The sequence below is a fragment of the Lissotriton vulgaris genome, chromosome 2_1 (assembly GCF_964263255.1).
Source record: "Lissotriton vulgaris chromosome 2_1, aLisVul1.2, whole genome shotgun sequence".
NCBI classification, from domain to species: Eukaryota; Metazoa; Chordata; class Amphibia; order Caudata; family Salamandridae; genus Lissotriton; species Lissotriton vulgaris.
Window position 1 is genome coordinate 1,195,842,736 of NC_141687.1, and position 15,474 is coordinate 1,195,858,209.

Below are 15,474 nucleotides of genomic sequence, written 5' to 3' on the forward strand. Positions count from 1 at the left end.
CGTTACGATGAGATACATAGAACTATGTGAACGTGCCATCGTCTCTCTGCACTGGGTTTCTTCAGAGTTATACAGATGTGGACTGGAACCAAATAACTGTGGTTTTATTGTATTTGAGATTCGTGTTTGGAACGTGTGTCTTCTAAAAAGGTTTGAATTATAAATGAGTGCTTTGGCAGCCCGGCTTGTTTTTGTGGATGCAAAATTATTTGAATCTGTAGTAGCAGATTCCTGAATTCATTGTTATAACAACAGAGGATCAATAAGACAGCGACTATATTAGGTCTTGGTGTTGACAGCTCATCTGTCAAGCAGGCCTGTTACTTACAATTTACATAGGCGTTCATTAGAAGGTTTTCAGAAAGTGGTTTGGTATTTACAGCAGGGAGCATAAATACTGTTACCCCAGGGTGATGTTTTTAACACGTAATAAATACCACCTATTTTGAGTTTACACCTTTAAAATGAGGCATAACATGTGGACTCTGTATTTAAGACACTGAATTCTACATGGTTTGCTGTTTTATGGCGCTTTTCCCTTGATAGGATTCTTGAAGTTTGACCTGCCAGAATCTATTAGATGAAAACTGCAAGGGTGTGATCATTATCACGCAATTCATAATTCCAAACTTTTTGCAAACCTTTGTTTGCAAAGGGATTGGAATTTACCCCTCAACTTGCAACAGAGTGCCTTTGGTTTTGAACATTTCCCCCATTGGCTTTCTTCGGCCAGCCTCTTTCAGTCATTTGACTCCAGACTTTGCCAATCATGTCCTAGCTCAGCCCAGTGAAGTGTTCACCTCTCACCTAACGCTATTAGCTGTTGGGGTGTTTCCTTCCACCTCTGCTCCAGTGCTTGCATTGAACTAAAGGCTGGAATTCTTTACAACTAGGGAGTTTCTGATCCTGTATGCTTTTCTGGTCAGACTTGACAATTCTTATGCAACATGCATTAGCACATTAAACACAAACCTACTTTCTTTGCAAATGCTTCCATTTATGGTAGAGGGTTAGCCCCATTCAAGTACTTCACAATAAGAACAACGCAATGAACATGCATTTAAGAATAATAGTTTATACAAAAATCATGAAAAACATCCAAATGAATCTTAAAGGAGTGACATGAGCCTTGGCTTATCCCGTGACCTGAATCAGGCAACGGGTTTGCATGCTTGTGGCAGAAATGAGTTGTGGATACTTGGTACCAAAGAAGTTAAGCCCTGTCTATTAAAGGTTGAATTTCTTACTCCACCGGCCACCAGAGATCTGCTTTATGGATTGTGAGTTCTTTGAACGGTACACAGTCATTGCCCAAAGATTTGCAAGCTGTAATGGTGATAAGCATGAGAGGTCAACCCGGTGTACAAATATCTAGACCTAAATACCTTTTGAGATTCTTTTCCTTTAGAGTCAGCCTTGAGTGCACATGAAATGTCTCAAGAAGCAGAGAGCACTGGGAGACACATGTAACATTCAAACTGAGAACCAGAAATCAGCATCTTATAAATGCAGTTCTTCGCTAACTAGGGCCTCCAAACGAGTCCAAAATGAGAATTAGATGATACATCACATGCATAAGGACCGTCTCTATCCAACGATCAGGTCAAAACGTGACTAGGTACATCAAAGATGGAAATAAAACAACTCAAACGCTGCGATTTAATGGCCATCTCCAAACTCTAATGGGATATTTAGGAGTCAGAATTACATCTGGACAGTAAACCAACTGTAGATCTTGGTTTCTCTATTTGTGGTCACACCACTGAATTTTATTAACCTTTACCACCTTTAGAAGGTAGTGAGGTGTACTGATAAAGCAGCTTTAAATGGCCAAAATGATGAGAACGAAAACTAATTGAGCATCAGTGGAGGTCAAAATGCTGCTGAAGTAAATGGAATGAGATCGCTGAATCTACGGGGTGTTGCCGCACTCCTACCTCTGGGGCCAAACCGGTGTGAAAAAGTCCAGAACCGCCAATCCAGCCTGCCTCCCGCCGCCGCACTCCCTGCCACCTAGTGCCGCCGCAGAGCGGAGAGCAGGACCTGGGGACCACGGGACTACCATTCCCAGCACCCTCCGTTGCCGGAAGCCGTACACCGCATTTTCGCGCCAGGAGGCGCATAAACAGCAGCGCTACTCCTGGCAGAGCGGGGGAGATCGCTGAATCTACGGGGTGTTGCCGCACTCCTACCTGTGGGGCCAAACCGGTGTGAAAAAGTCCAGAACCGCCGATCCAGCCTGCCTCCCGCCGCCGCACTCCCTGCCACCGAGTGCCGCCGCAGAACAGAGAGCGGGACCTGGGGACCACGGGACTACCATTCCCAGCACCCTCAGCGGCCGGAAGCCGCGCACCGCAATTTCGCGCCAGGAGGCGCATAAACAGCAGCGCTACTCCCCTCGTCGCGGGAGCGCGCAGGGAAGCCGAGGAGAAGCCCGGGACAAGGGCGGGACAGTCTATGACAGTCTATGACAGAAAGAGACAGGGCAGGGCCATAGACTCTGTCCGAATTGTGTCGGGTTTGCTGGAGATCTAGGACATTGTCATTTTGTAAAGTTTTCACACGGTAGAGTGTGTGGTAACTAATTCTTTCTTGTCTTGTCCTCCCCACTGTACAGCTCAGGACACATACCCTGCTTTATTTCCCCAAGTAGATTTAATCTAGGAAAATTGGGAAAACCATGCCAAGTGCCTCGAAGGATAAATTTGTATCGGGGGTAGGCCCCATTGAAAACTACCTGGTGAAGATGGTAAATAAAATTAATAATGATAGAAGGGCCTCGCTAGGTAGGGGTAGCCCACCTGACCCTGCCCAAGATTCCCTGATCCCTTTGGAGGATCCCCCAGAGGTTGCCACCCCTGAAATAGGTCCCACTGTGGTTACCACGGTGGTAGCCCAGGTTCACATCCAGCCTCATTTAGAAGTTTTAAACACCGCTGGGTGTGGACAATGAGGAGGCACTGCCTATCACTAGACCAGTTAGAACCTGCAGGAAACAACAAAGCAAAAGAGGGGGAAGCATACAAAAAGAAGGGTAGATACCTCCATACCAGCAAAAAACAACATTGATGAGTCTATTATAATACAGGAAGAAAGTAACGTGGCTAACAATAAAATAAGCCCAGACCTATTTGCCCAATTACTTCGCTCCCTGGAAGCCAAGATCGAAGCAAAATTAGAAGAGTATGTCCAACCCCTAGTGCGCAAACTCGACAGTGTTACTGCCGAAGTAAAGAGGCTAGGAGGCCTGATAGCCAAACAATTAGCAGAGGCGGATAGTATAAAACCGACTGGGAAGGGCACAGGTGGGGCAGAGCAGGAAGCTACGGCTGAAAATCAGCAGCACTTCCCTTAGCACATTACTAGAACTGACCCAGTTACCCCGGCCCTACTACTGTAGTGAGTGTAGCTACACGACCGACAACAGGGCCTGATGGTACATCTAGCAACAACCCTGTTGAAGAAGAAGGAGAAGTAGATTTATAAACCTTCCCCTGGATTGTACTCCCTACGTAGTTTTTCTAACCAATGTCCCGCCCCATGATTTGCACTCGGCCCAGACATCGGAGGAATCGCATGATTCCCTCAAAAACAAAACAGTGTCGTGGTTGAATAGGAGGTGTGGTTTCCTTATAAATTTTGCCTCTGATATTTTAACAACTAGAAGGGCCAACTGGATTGGCCCCTCCAGAAAGTCGTGTAATGGGGACTGCATAATTGTAAATTTTAGACACCCACAACATGTGGCCACAGTCTTGTTAAGGGCAGCCTCTATGTCGTACGATGCTAATAGTATTTGTATGAGTCCACTTGGGTTCTTCTACAATCAACTAACTAGAGTCCCCCCACATAGTGCTAGACTGAGACCATATATACAAGTCATGGCCCAGACGCCAGGCTCAATGCAGGGACCCGGTGGAGAGAATTATTTCAAATATGGGCCCAACATTGTCACACATAACAGATTCGATGCACTCTACGGCCTAGAGATGTGCGATTGACGAGAGGCTAGTGAGGGACCAGGAGACGAGACCCCCCCAGATTTGGTTCCTTGGTACCTGATCATATTTCATTAATCTCTCCAAATACTTACGGTAACCCCGTAAATGTGTGCAATGCCGAGGGGGAAGCGGTTAAGATGATAAGTTGGAACGTTGCTGGTCTGCGTTCCAAGAGAGATGATAATAACTGGTTAAATATTGTTAAACAACATGATATTGTGGCTCTCAAAGAGACTTGGGATAAGGACTGTGATTTTTGGGTGGATGGTTTCACTTCACATTTTGTTCCTGCATTGAGATCGTCAGCAGGGAGAGATAGAGGGGGCCTTGTGCTATTGATCTCTGTGAATGTAAGGGGGAGAGTTAAAAGGGTAGATTGTGCCTCCCATAATTTTCTTATTCTGGAACTGTGTCTGACAAATAACACTAAATTAATTCTAGTGAACTGCTATAATTCGCAGGAAGGGGATTCCCCAAATTAACATTTGGTTTGGTTGACAGATTTTTTAAATACTTATAATGTAAAGCAAACCCCTTTTTGCCAATATATCTTGTTGGGCGATTTTAATGTGCATTTATGTAGTCAGAACTGTCTATTAATTGATAATGATGGACCAGATTTCACATCCCCGCAGCATTTCGAGCATAATCACAAGGGGGAAGCATTGAGAAACTCCTGTCTAATAATCATTTGTTTGATGCAGGTTTTTTTTTTTGCCACGTATATAGGTAGGGATTGTGAAACAATCATTGACTACATATTTCTCTCCTCAGGACTTTTAAAATATGTAATCTCGTATAATGCTATACCTTCTCCTTTTAGTGACCACAATCCAGTGGTGATTGAGTTAATAAATGTTTTTTTTCTCTTAAATAAAACTATTCCGCCACAGGCTGTAGTGGAGGTTAAAGCCAAAGATCAGGGGGGGAGGTTAAATTGGAGTAAGGTTGTGCCAGAGGATTTTTTCCATATCATTACCGTCAAGGCTGCCCAGGAATTAAACATCTGTGGAGATCCCCTCTCTAATGGGGAGGATGTAATAGCCTCATATGAAGTAATCTGCTCCCAAGTGGCCAAAGAACTTACGTCCAATTGTCGAGCAGCAAAAAATAAACCGGTAATGGGCTGGTTCGACCACAAATGTACTAAATTCCATAACCTACTCAAAAAAGCTCTTCAGGATCAACCTAGGAATAAAGGTCTGGTGGCTCAGCTAAGGAGAGAGTATTCAAGAGTAGTTCAGGCAAGGAAAACCGAAATTAAACACGAAGCATGGGCTGAGCTTATGGATAAAGCAACCCTAAAAGATAGTGCCAAGTTTTGGTCTATTATTAATACCCCCTTGTTTTCCTATCCTCAAAATACTGTCTTAGATGTAAATATTGCAGAGGAGGACTGGTTGAGCCACTTTGAAAAAATGTATGGAAGTCATCTAGAGCTGGAGACCTTTGTGGCCACAGCCTCTGAACCTGAGGGCACAGCAGGACGAAAGGCACCAGGCCCGGATGGGGTACCCTCAGATATGTACAAGGCAAACCCTATGTACTGGGAAAATATCTTGACTAATGTCTTCAATACCTCGGCCTGTGTAGGATCCCCTAAGTCATGGTCCTGTTTGATAATAATTCCAGTGTTTAAGAAGGGTCAAAGGGGAGACCCTAGATTCTATAGGCCTATATCTTTGCTGGATTCCTCCATTAAAATCTTAGGGAAGGTTATTCTAGCAAGGATAACAGGGTGGGCTTCGGACAACAGCATACTGTCCGACACCCAGTATGGCTTTAGAGCGGGGAGGAGCACGGAGGACCAATGTCTGAACCTACAACTAATTATAGCTAAATACACAAAGGCGTCAAGGGGCTCTATTTTCTTGGGCTTTATGGACTTGTCCACGGCCTTTGATCTAGTTAATAGGTCAAGGCTGTGGACAATGCTCCTGGAGATGGGCCTTGATCGGTTCCTTGTGTATTTTCTCGCCGAGTTACATAGGGACCTAAATGCCTCACTTAGGATGACGAATGAGGGGAAATGCACATCAAGTTTTAAATCTGGTAGAGGGGTGCGTCTGGGATGCATCTTGGCCCCCCATGTTGTTTACGCTGTACGTAAACCCGTTGGAGGTAAATTTGTTAACAGCCACTCCTGACATCCCGCACATGGGAGGAACACCGGTCCCGGTGCTCCTCTATGCCGACGATGCCGTCTTATTAGCAAGGACTCCGCTGGGCCTACAAAGATTGCTGGACTCTTTTGGGGATTTTATGAAAAGCCTGGATCTGGTGGTAAATAAAGGCAAATCTCATGTTATGTCGTTGGGTGCCTCAAAAAATAAAGTTAAGACCTTCTACTGTGGCGGTGAAGAAATCACCAGAGTAAAAGTATTTACCTATTTGGGAGTAGTTTTTGATGATAGGGGAACATGGTCCCCACAGCTCTCAATAAAGGTAAATGCAGTGAGAAGTTCTTCTGCTGCAGTGTTAGGATTCGCTAAAAGATTGGGGGGGAAACTCTATGAGGCGATCCTGGCAATTTATAAAGCTAAGACTATTTCAATCGCAAAGTATGGTGCAGCAATATGGGGGTTTACCAAACCCGACCTCATTCAAACAGAAGAAAATACATTTCTACTGTCCCTCTTAGGCCTTCCACAATCCACAGCTACTCACTCTGTCCATCTTGAGTTGGGGATAGGATATATAACAGACATAATTAAGATAGCCTCTATCCTGCTATGGATCAAAATTTGGTTGAATTCGAACCTTTCCCTAAATCACAAGATTCTAAAGGACTGTATCAATTTAGATAACATGAAGGAAATCCAGTGGCTGTCCTATATAAAAATGTTAGCTGTGTATACGGGGCGCCCTGAGATTTTATCTAATCCAGAATCTTTATGTAAGGCTGACTTAGCGTGGGTAAAAACTAATTTTACTAAGCTAAGTGAGGCAGAGCGGGAAGCAGTAGAATTATGTAAACCATCGGTCAGGGGCCATGTTCTGGTTACTTTGTCATCAGCGATGTCTCCTTACTTGTCCATAGTGACTAATTCTTTTCATAGATGGCTATTGACAAGGTTCCGGTTCAACTAAATACATAAGGTACTATGGGATTTGCAGGGCTGGAGTAGGCTCGAGGACGCTTCTCCGTGCAAATATGATGACTTTTCTTCCCAAGACACCTTGCACTTTATGATTTTTTGTCCTTTGTACCATGAGGCCAGGAAAAGGTTTATTCTTCCATTACTGAAAAAGATGAATTTTATCCAGAGTAAACCCGCTCTACTGTTTTTACAACTGTTGGAATCCCCTGAAATCATGTTTTGTGTTGCCAGCTTCCTTGCTGCGTCTGTTAGAAGCAGGCGGGTTAGACAGGAAGCTGCACAAGTAATTCAATCCTCTTAAGATACATTTTATGTATACTGACCAATGGCTTTAATCATGGAATTGATTGTTAATGATTTTTAATTGCCTTTTGTACTGTGTTTTTACCTTGTATAACATATTGTTAACAATATTTTTAACCATTTTGTATATGTATAGCATACTTTTATGATTTTAATTAATCGAATAAAGTGGTTTGACTTGACTTGAAATGGAATGAGAGGTACTTCAGGTTAGGTTTGAGGTATATTCAAACAGTTGTGTGTGGTTTTACAGTACTGAGACCATGGGTTTGATAGGAACATGTGAAGAATGTAGTAATGGGATCAAGATGTGAGTGATTGTCTATTGCTGTTAGAGTAAATGTACATCTTGTTATGTTTAGGGCACATTCCGTAGTTGAATGTTAATATTGCTTCCAGGGCCTTTCTTTAGTGTGTATGGCATATGTTGAAAGGTGGCTGTGGATATAGAGACAAAATATGTCTTTTATCCGATAATGTCTTACTAGAGATTTGTAACTTAAATGAATTAATATTAATCTTCTAAAGAGAAAACTTAGCCCAAAGGCGTCAAGGTGCTGCAGGAGGGTTTTCAGAGCCCTATGGAAGAGTGTGAGACACTTGCCCAGAAATATCAGCAGGGAGGGAATTCCAGAGCCTGGCAGCGGCGATGGAGAAGGCTATGCCTCCTCATCTAGCTCTCTTGAACCTGGGGACAGCCAGCAAGTTTTTACTGGCTGATCTAAGCAGTTTAGTGGGAATATAGAGCCTGAAAAGCCCTCTGATGCCATCTGAACCTAGGTCGTAGAAGGCCTTATGAAGAAGACAGAGAGCTTTGAACATAATTCTACGGTTTAGAGGGAGCCAATGCAGCTTGCTGACAGAAACCGAGACTGAGTGGTATTTAGGGAGATCCATCATCAGCCTGGCTGTGGCATTCTGCACCAGCTGCAGACGACAAACAAGGCCCTTGTTAATGCCCAAATAGAGGGCATTACAATAGTCCAATTTTGACAGCACTAAGGCAATAACAGCCTGCTTTCAGGAGGTGAAAGACAGGAAATGGGAGATTTTCCTGCGTGTCCTGATAATCTCAAAACAGGTGGACACCGTTCTATTAACCTGAGGACTCAAAGAGAGGGAGTTGTCCACTATGGCCCCTAGATTTTTTCCAAGGGCAAGACCCAAGCATATCTGGCAATCAATCATTTAACCAGATGTTCTGTTGGTTTCCAAAGATCAAGACCTCTGCTTTGTCCTCATTGAGTTTAAGGTAGTTCTGAACCATCCAAGAGGAGACTGCTTTCATACAGCTTTTGAAATTAGTTGCGGATTCCCTAATGCTATGGGTAATAGAGACCATGATTTGCGTGTTGTCTGTATAGGATAACACCTCCAGTCCAAAGGATCTGACAACCTTGGCCAGTGGGGCGACATAAATGTTGAAAAGGGTTGGGCTCAAGGAGGAGCCCTGAGGGATTCCACATAGCAGCTGGTTGGGAGCCAAGTACAATTGACCCATTTTCACTATTTGTGCCCGATTACTAAGGAAGGAGGTAAGTAGCTTGAGGGCCGTGCCTCTAACCCCTATCTCACTGAGCCGTTCCACCAGTCTCATGGGAGATAGGGTATCAAAGGCAGCGGTAAGGTCAAGAAGAATCAACAGTGTGGTGTGACCTGCATCCGCCTGAACACAAAAATTGTTGATTACTGAGGTTAGCGCTGTCTCTGTGCTGTGATCACATCTAAAACCATGCTGCGACCCATCAAGCAGCTGGTGCTCCCCAGTTTAAAGACTTGAAAGCATTGGAACAATGTAGACTTCTAGAAAGAATGTAACCAGACAAATATATTTTAGAAATTGCATTGGTCGCCAAAGTTCAAGGAAAGGCCTGGATTTCTGAGGACTTACCCAACTCATGAGCCAAGGTGAATGAAGCCTGGAGCCCATCATCTTCAATAACGGAGCAGCTTCTGTTGGGATCACACATTGTCCCAATGTCTGCCACTCCAAGGGTGTCACAAGTTGTATGCCCACAGATGTCCTACAAGGCAAGATGAGTATTTTTATGCAAAGTAATTGTTCATAAAACAAATAGGCTGTAATCAGGAAAGCCCAATAACCTGTCCAAAGTGTTACAAGGTGGTGAGTTTTTACAGCCATTTAAGGTTTGCACAAGTGTGAAGAATCACAATCATAAGCCCACCACTGAAGAGAAGAAAAGAAACAATGCTTCGTCAGCTCAAAAAGTTTTTTTTGAATGAATCAAAAATATGAAACATACATAGTATCTTATACCTTAGCACTAAAGAAAATCAAATTCAAACAGAATCTGTGAAACATGTGCATCTTTGCTAATTTTTTAGATTTAGGTGCAGGGTTTAAAGGTTTCGTGTGCACAACCATCATAGCTGGAACAATCATAGCTGGATGCCCTTGAGCAAGTTGCTCATGGTTAGTACACCACTGAACAGGTTACACATGAGCAAGACGCTAAACTGTTCATCAGTGGTAGTCATCCACTATGGCGAAGTAGCGTCACCCACCCCCCCTCTTGCCAGCAGCCGCAAGACTGAAAAAATAAAACGATAATAACAAGGGGTTATCATTGTTTTATTTTTAAAACGAGTCTTGTGCCAGAGGTAGACGACGAAAGGCTGGAGGGCGAGTATTTCAACACTGCTGTCAGTGCACATGTGGGTTTGGCCGTCCGTATCAGGACGGACACTCTGAGCACAAATCAAGGGAGTTATGCTCCATTGACTATATTTCTCTGGATTTATTCAAAGTGGTACCATCTAGGTAAGTCTACCATTCTTTCTGTTGGTGGCAGCACTTTGTGAAATGCAATGACAAAGATCAGGTTGAGAGCAAGTTCTGAGAAGGCGGCTTCCCTTACTTGTCTGGTCAGGAGGATGGCTGTATCGTAGTGCTCTGGATGGCGGTCACCGGGAGTGTTAAAGCGCTGCTGCCAGCTGCAGAAGTTACGCAGTGTGAGATCACCATTATCCGATACCTCAGGCCCCTGCTCTTCATCATCCACCACCAACACCTTCACCACCACCAGGCTCACCGAGTTCTTCAGGCTCGGGTGTTTGTAGATCCGAGCAGCCACAGACATCAGTGTTAAGATGTGATTCTGCAAGAAGAAATAAGAATAGTCCACAAGCAGGTAACTAACTTTGTCCCAGAAAACAGGCTGGGGGACAGCTGATTGAACATTATATTCAGGAGAGTCCAACTCAGTTATTGCAGGCCGAATATATGTAAAAATTCCAGAATGTCCACACAAGGACATATTACATACTAGGGACTTTAGAGGGAATGACCTGCTTAGTTGGTGGTTTTGCTGAAAATCTGGTGAGGACCGTAGTTATGATCTCTTACTTTGTATCATTTCACTCCTGCCCCAGTGAACTTCCTATCCGTTACTCCTCATGAGCCATTTTTTCTTGATCAATGTTGTAGAATATATTGTGGTGCATGATGTTTAGAACTAAAGCATCAAGTTTTTCTTACACATGCACACATATACCTACATACAAAAAATGTCCTCCCACCCACTATCCAGCCGAAACTGTCCCCCTGTCTTCCTATTGACATCACCCTCATTTATATAGAGGATGAATGAATCAAATCTATGGAGAAAATGCACATGAATAATTAAAAAATCATACTAGTATTTCTTCATTACAATATGTACCTTGTGAATAGTGTCACCTAAATGAAATGGCATCTTTTTTTATATTTTCAGCATGGACATAATTTAGGGGTCACTTTGGCTTGCCCCTGGCGGCCCGTGGCACTGCCATTGCAACCCCTGACCTCAGAGGTGGCAAGGCAAAATCAGTGACAAGAATACAGGGGTACCTCCGCATTCCTTATTTTCAGCACGTTTTTCTTTTTTACTAACAGTGAATAACACTGAATTATTTATTAACTCTTAATATAATAAAATGTGGAGTACACTTAGCAGGAACAGGACTTTGGTGGCAGCTCTGGTAAGTAAAAACATTTGTAAAGTATTTTATCTGCATGCTTCCAGGTGAGAGTGTGTGTATGTGAGATAAGAACACAAGTTTGTGTTAGCATGTGCATGTATGTGTAACTGTGGCAGGCAGTGATTTAAGGAGGGAGGGGGCAGACGGGCACTCATGCACACATACAGATACAAATTCACTCACACCCATGCATTCACACGCGCGCGCACACACACACATCCATTCACAACACTCATTACCAAATATTAAAACATACATGCACACACCATATATTAATTTAAAAAAAGAAAATCACTTACATGAAGATCTGCCTCTTAGGCCCTATGAGGGTTGGGACTGCTGCCTTCCCTCATTGGTTGACCTAAGGTAAGCCAATGGGGAAAGGCAGCAGTCCCAGCTTCGTCCCAGAGTGGGATGGAGTCAGTGAGACTGCTGACCCCACCCCACTCCATAATGAAGTGTCACTGATTGACACTCGACCCTGGGTGCTTCAGGGCTTAAAAGTGAAGCGCCAAGGTCCGAGGCAATGAGTGACACTGCCCCTCATCACTGAGGAGGAGGGCCTCAAGGACCTTTGCTAAGATGATGAGGTCACGCCCGGAAGAGCTGTGACATCCTCAGCCCAGCAAAGTTCAGCTCTGGCAACCAGGAGCTTGTGCATTTAGCACATGTCTAGCTCCTGGCTGCCTGACCTGAAAATGAAGAGTGTCTGTGAGGCTGACCTTTGCTCAGTCTGAAAGACTCTTTTCTTGAGGGACAAAAGGTGGTGGTGTTGGGGTGGAACCTCATTCCCAGTGGACCGGCCACGGATGATGTGTAAGCAGGTGTGTGTGAGTAAACGTGAGTGAGAGCCAATGATACCTAGTGAAGGAAACTGTGAGAGTGAGGCCCAAATACCTTCCCATACAAAAACTATGCTTTAAGGCTTTTCCCACTTTGTATGTGTACAGTACAATACAGCACACATGCAAAGTAAAAAACACACCAGTGGAAATGAAAACAGGTTTTCTTGCTATGCCTGTCTTGAGGAGGCGTAAGATTGTGGTGCAAATTCCTCTCTACCAATGTTTTTGAATATGGATTTGCATCTAAAACTCATGGCTAGTGGCATGGGAATACCCATGCACCACCTATGTAACATCCACTTGACGCAAAATAATGCAAAGCAGGTCCATTTTGAATTAATTTTGGGATACTATTGAATGCAAATCAGGATTTGCGTTTGATAGTAAATCTCATCCTAGCGCTTTGCACAGAGTTTGCATCACAAATGCAAGTGGTTATCTGAGGCACATGGTGAAAAGATACGCCTTTAGATGGCTGCAATGGTGATATGGCCCATATATATGTCCCTGCCCTGGTAGCAGTTGGGCATGGAGTCTCTTTCCTGCTTACTATTGTGTTAAGAATTTAGTTTTGGGCATTTTACAGCTGAATGAAATAATGGCAGCAGAATAAAATGATAAGGGTTGTGTAGTTATGAGAGACGTATTTGAATGGAAACCTTGTATTCTTTTAAAGAAGCAGGGACACTGCTGGGAATATGGGCATATCAATTTCTGCTGAATGCCAGATTGTTTAGTGATTTTTTTTAAAAATAACAACAGTGGTCCCATGCAACACAGGATATACCAAGTAAATAAATACAGACACAATGGATTCCGTATTTCGGTGACTTGTCCAGCCGGACAGTGGTCAGCATGTATTTTTCATAACAAAATATTTGAAAGAATATCCTTCAACAGTATCACGGTGTAGGGCACAAGCCTGTACCTCAATTACACATAGACACTTTAGTACACTCAAAGTGAACAGAAAGGGCTTATAGGCAAAAAGCTAAATTGTTCTTTTAAATCACAGTGTGAACAGATATTGTCAGATGCACCATTACATAAACATTGCACATAGTATACAAACTGTATATGGCACATGAATATGGTCGACGGCGTTTCGATCCCACATTTAAATCACAGGGATCATCATCAGGACATTTCATAAATGAAGTCACTCCCGCACAATAGGAGAATCTGGCACCAACCCCCGCCTTGAGAACCCGGCCCGCCTTCCGGCGGCGCTTTTATACCCCGGGCCGGACCGAGCCGGAGGGCTCTAGGGGGCATGAGCTCAGGGCTGCAACACCTGGGGCCTCGGGGGGGGAGGGCAGAGTCAGTGCGGGGGCAGGAGTGTCTGCCCCAACATTAGACAGGCATGGGAGGGCTGGGGCAGAGTCAGTACTGGGGCAGGACTGTCTGCCCCAACATTACAGGCATGGGAAGGCTGAGCAGAGTCAGTGCGAGGGGCAGGGCTGTCAGCCCCTACATTACAGACACGGGAGGGCTGGGTAAGAGTCAGTGCGGGGTGCAGGACTGTCTGCCCCAACATTACAGACACGGGAGGGCTGGGGAAGAGTCAGTGCTGGGGCAGAGTCAGTACGGTGGGGGCAAGGAAAAGAAAGGAGGCGGGGTCTGAGGATGAAAGGCAGCAGAGAAGGGGGTTCAGGGCAGCGATGAAGAGAGTAAGGAAGAAAGAATGACAGAGAGCAAAGGAGCAAACGAGAAGGAAGCCTCGCATGAGACTGACGCCGGAGAGGAGGGAATGGGAAGCCAAGCGCGGGAAAAGGTGAGTTGAGCAGCGGGAGTGGGCAGAAGTAGGGACCGGGCTGAGCCGGAGGGCTCAAGGGGGCATGAGCTCAGGGCTGCAAAGCCTGGGGCCTCGGGGGGCAGGGCAGAGTCAGTGCGGGGGACAGCAGTGTCTGCCCCAACATTAGACAGGTATGGGAGGGCTGGGGCAGAGTCAATGCGGGGGCAGGGCTGTCTGCCCCAACATCACAGGCACGGGACGGCTGGGCAGAGTCAGTGCGGGGGGCAGGGCTGTCAGCCCCTACATTATAGACACGGGAGGGCTGGGGAAGAGTCCGTGCGGGGGCGGGGCTCTCTCCCCCAACATGACAGACACAGGAGGGCCGAGGCAGACTCAGTGCTGGGGCAGAGTCAGTGCGGGGGGGCAAGGAAAAGAAAGGAGGCGCGGTCTGAGGATGAAAGGCAGCAGAGAAGGGGGTTCAGGGCAGCGATGAAGAGAGGAAGGAAGAAAGAAAGAATGACAGAGAGCAAACGAGCAAACGAGAAGGAAGCCATGCATGAGACTGACGTCGGAGAGGAGGGAATGGGAAGCCAAGTGCGGGAAAAGGTGAGTTGAGCGGCGGGAGGGGGCAGAAGTAGAGCTGAGTAAAGACTCGGAGGGCTGGAAGAACAGACGGAAAGGGAGTGTAACGGGGCAAATACGGCCGCTCTGCGAGGACTGCACTCCTGGCACGGGTGGACTCTCAGCTGTTACATTCTTCGCACCCAGTGGTTCCATTCTGCTGGTTATAGAGCAACTGCGCACAGACTTTGTCCAATCCTATCCCATCGTTCTATGAGGCACTGAGGAAGTGTTCAAGCATCTCATGGTGGTTTCAGTGGAAGCGATGAGAGAAATGGGCTTCAGGTTAATTAAGTTAGGATCTATGCAGTTTCTGAAGCCACCGTTGTGGCCCCACCCTCCACCAAAGGATAGAAAAAGCGCTCACGTAAACTTTTCTCTTTTAGCCCCCTCCTTTTCCGACTGGGCTCCCGGACTTCCTGCTGACTTAAAAGGTTTCTTATCTTCTTTATGGGGCCATCTGGACCCATAAAGAAGATAAGAAAGCTTTTACCACAAACGTAAGTCAAGGAACCCAGTCTGAAAAGGACGGGGTTTAAAGAAAAAGAAGAACGTCACTAGGACCTCTTCTCCAATGGCTGGCCACCGTTTAAGACGCCAGCCAATGGAGAAGAGGGGCGGGGCTTAACCTCGCCAGTAGAATATATCATGAAATCTCGCCAGCTCGACTGAGCATGTCTGTGCAGTCTTTCGCAGGTCGAGACCTGAAAACTGTAGCTGCTCAGCAATGGTGAGACCTGGTCCACTTCAAGCCCTCCTCAGAGGTCACCTGGGACTAGCAGAGTTCCTTCAGCACCAAAAGGCTGAGCTCCTTAGTAATCTATATGGAAATTTAGCTGCCTTGGGCAAAATGCAACCATACCCAACAATGGGCATTGAACACAAGA

At 45.4% G+C, this 15,474-nt stretch overlaps 1 protein-coding gene across 1 annotated transcript in view; it reads right to left on the bottom strand.

Annotated features, from left to right (window-relative positions):
• Positions 1-15,474, bottom strand: part of ADAMTS8 (ADAM metallopeptidase with thrombospondin type 1 motif 8) — a 216,995-nt gene that overhangs the window by 53,581 nt on the left and 147,940 nt on the right. The window contains exons 2-3 of the mRNA XM_086956925.1: positions 10,285-10,524; positions 9,297-9,429 (exon numbers count right to left, since the gene is read on the bottom strand). Coding sequence (XP_086813051.1) covers positions 9,297-9,429; positions 10,285-10,524 — 373 coding nt within the window. The remainder of the gene's footprint in view (positions 1-9,296; positions 9,430-10,284; positions 10,525-15,474) is intronic.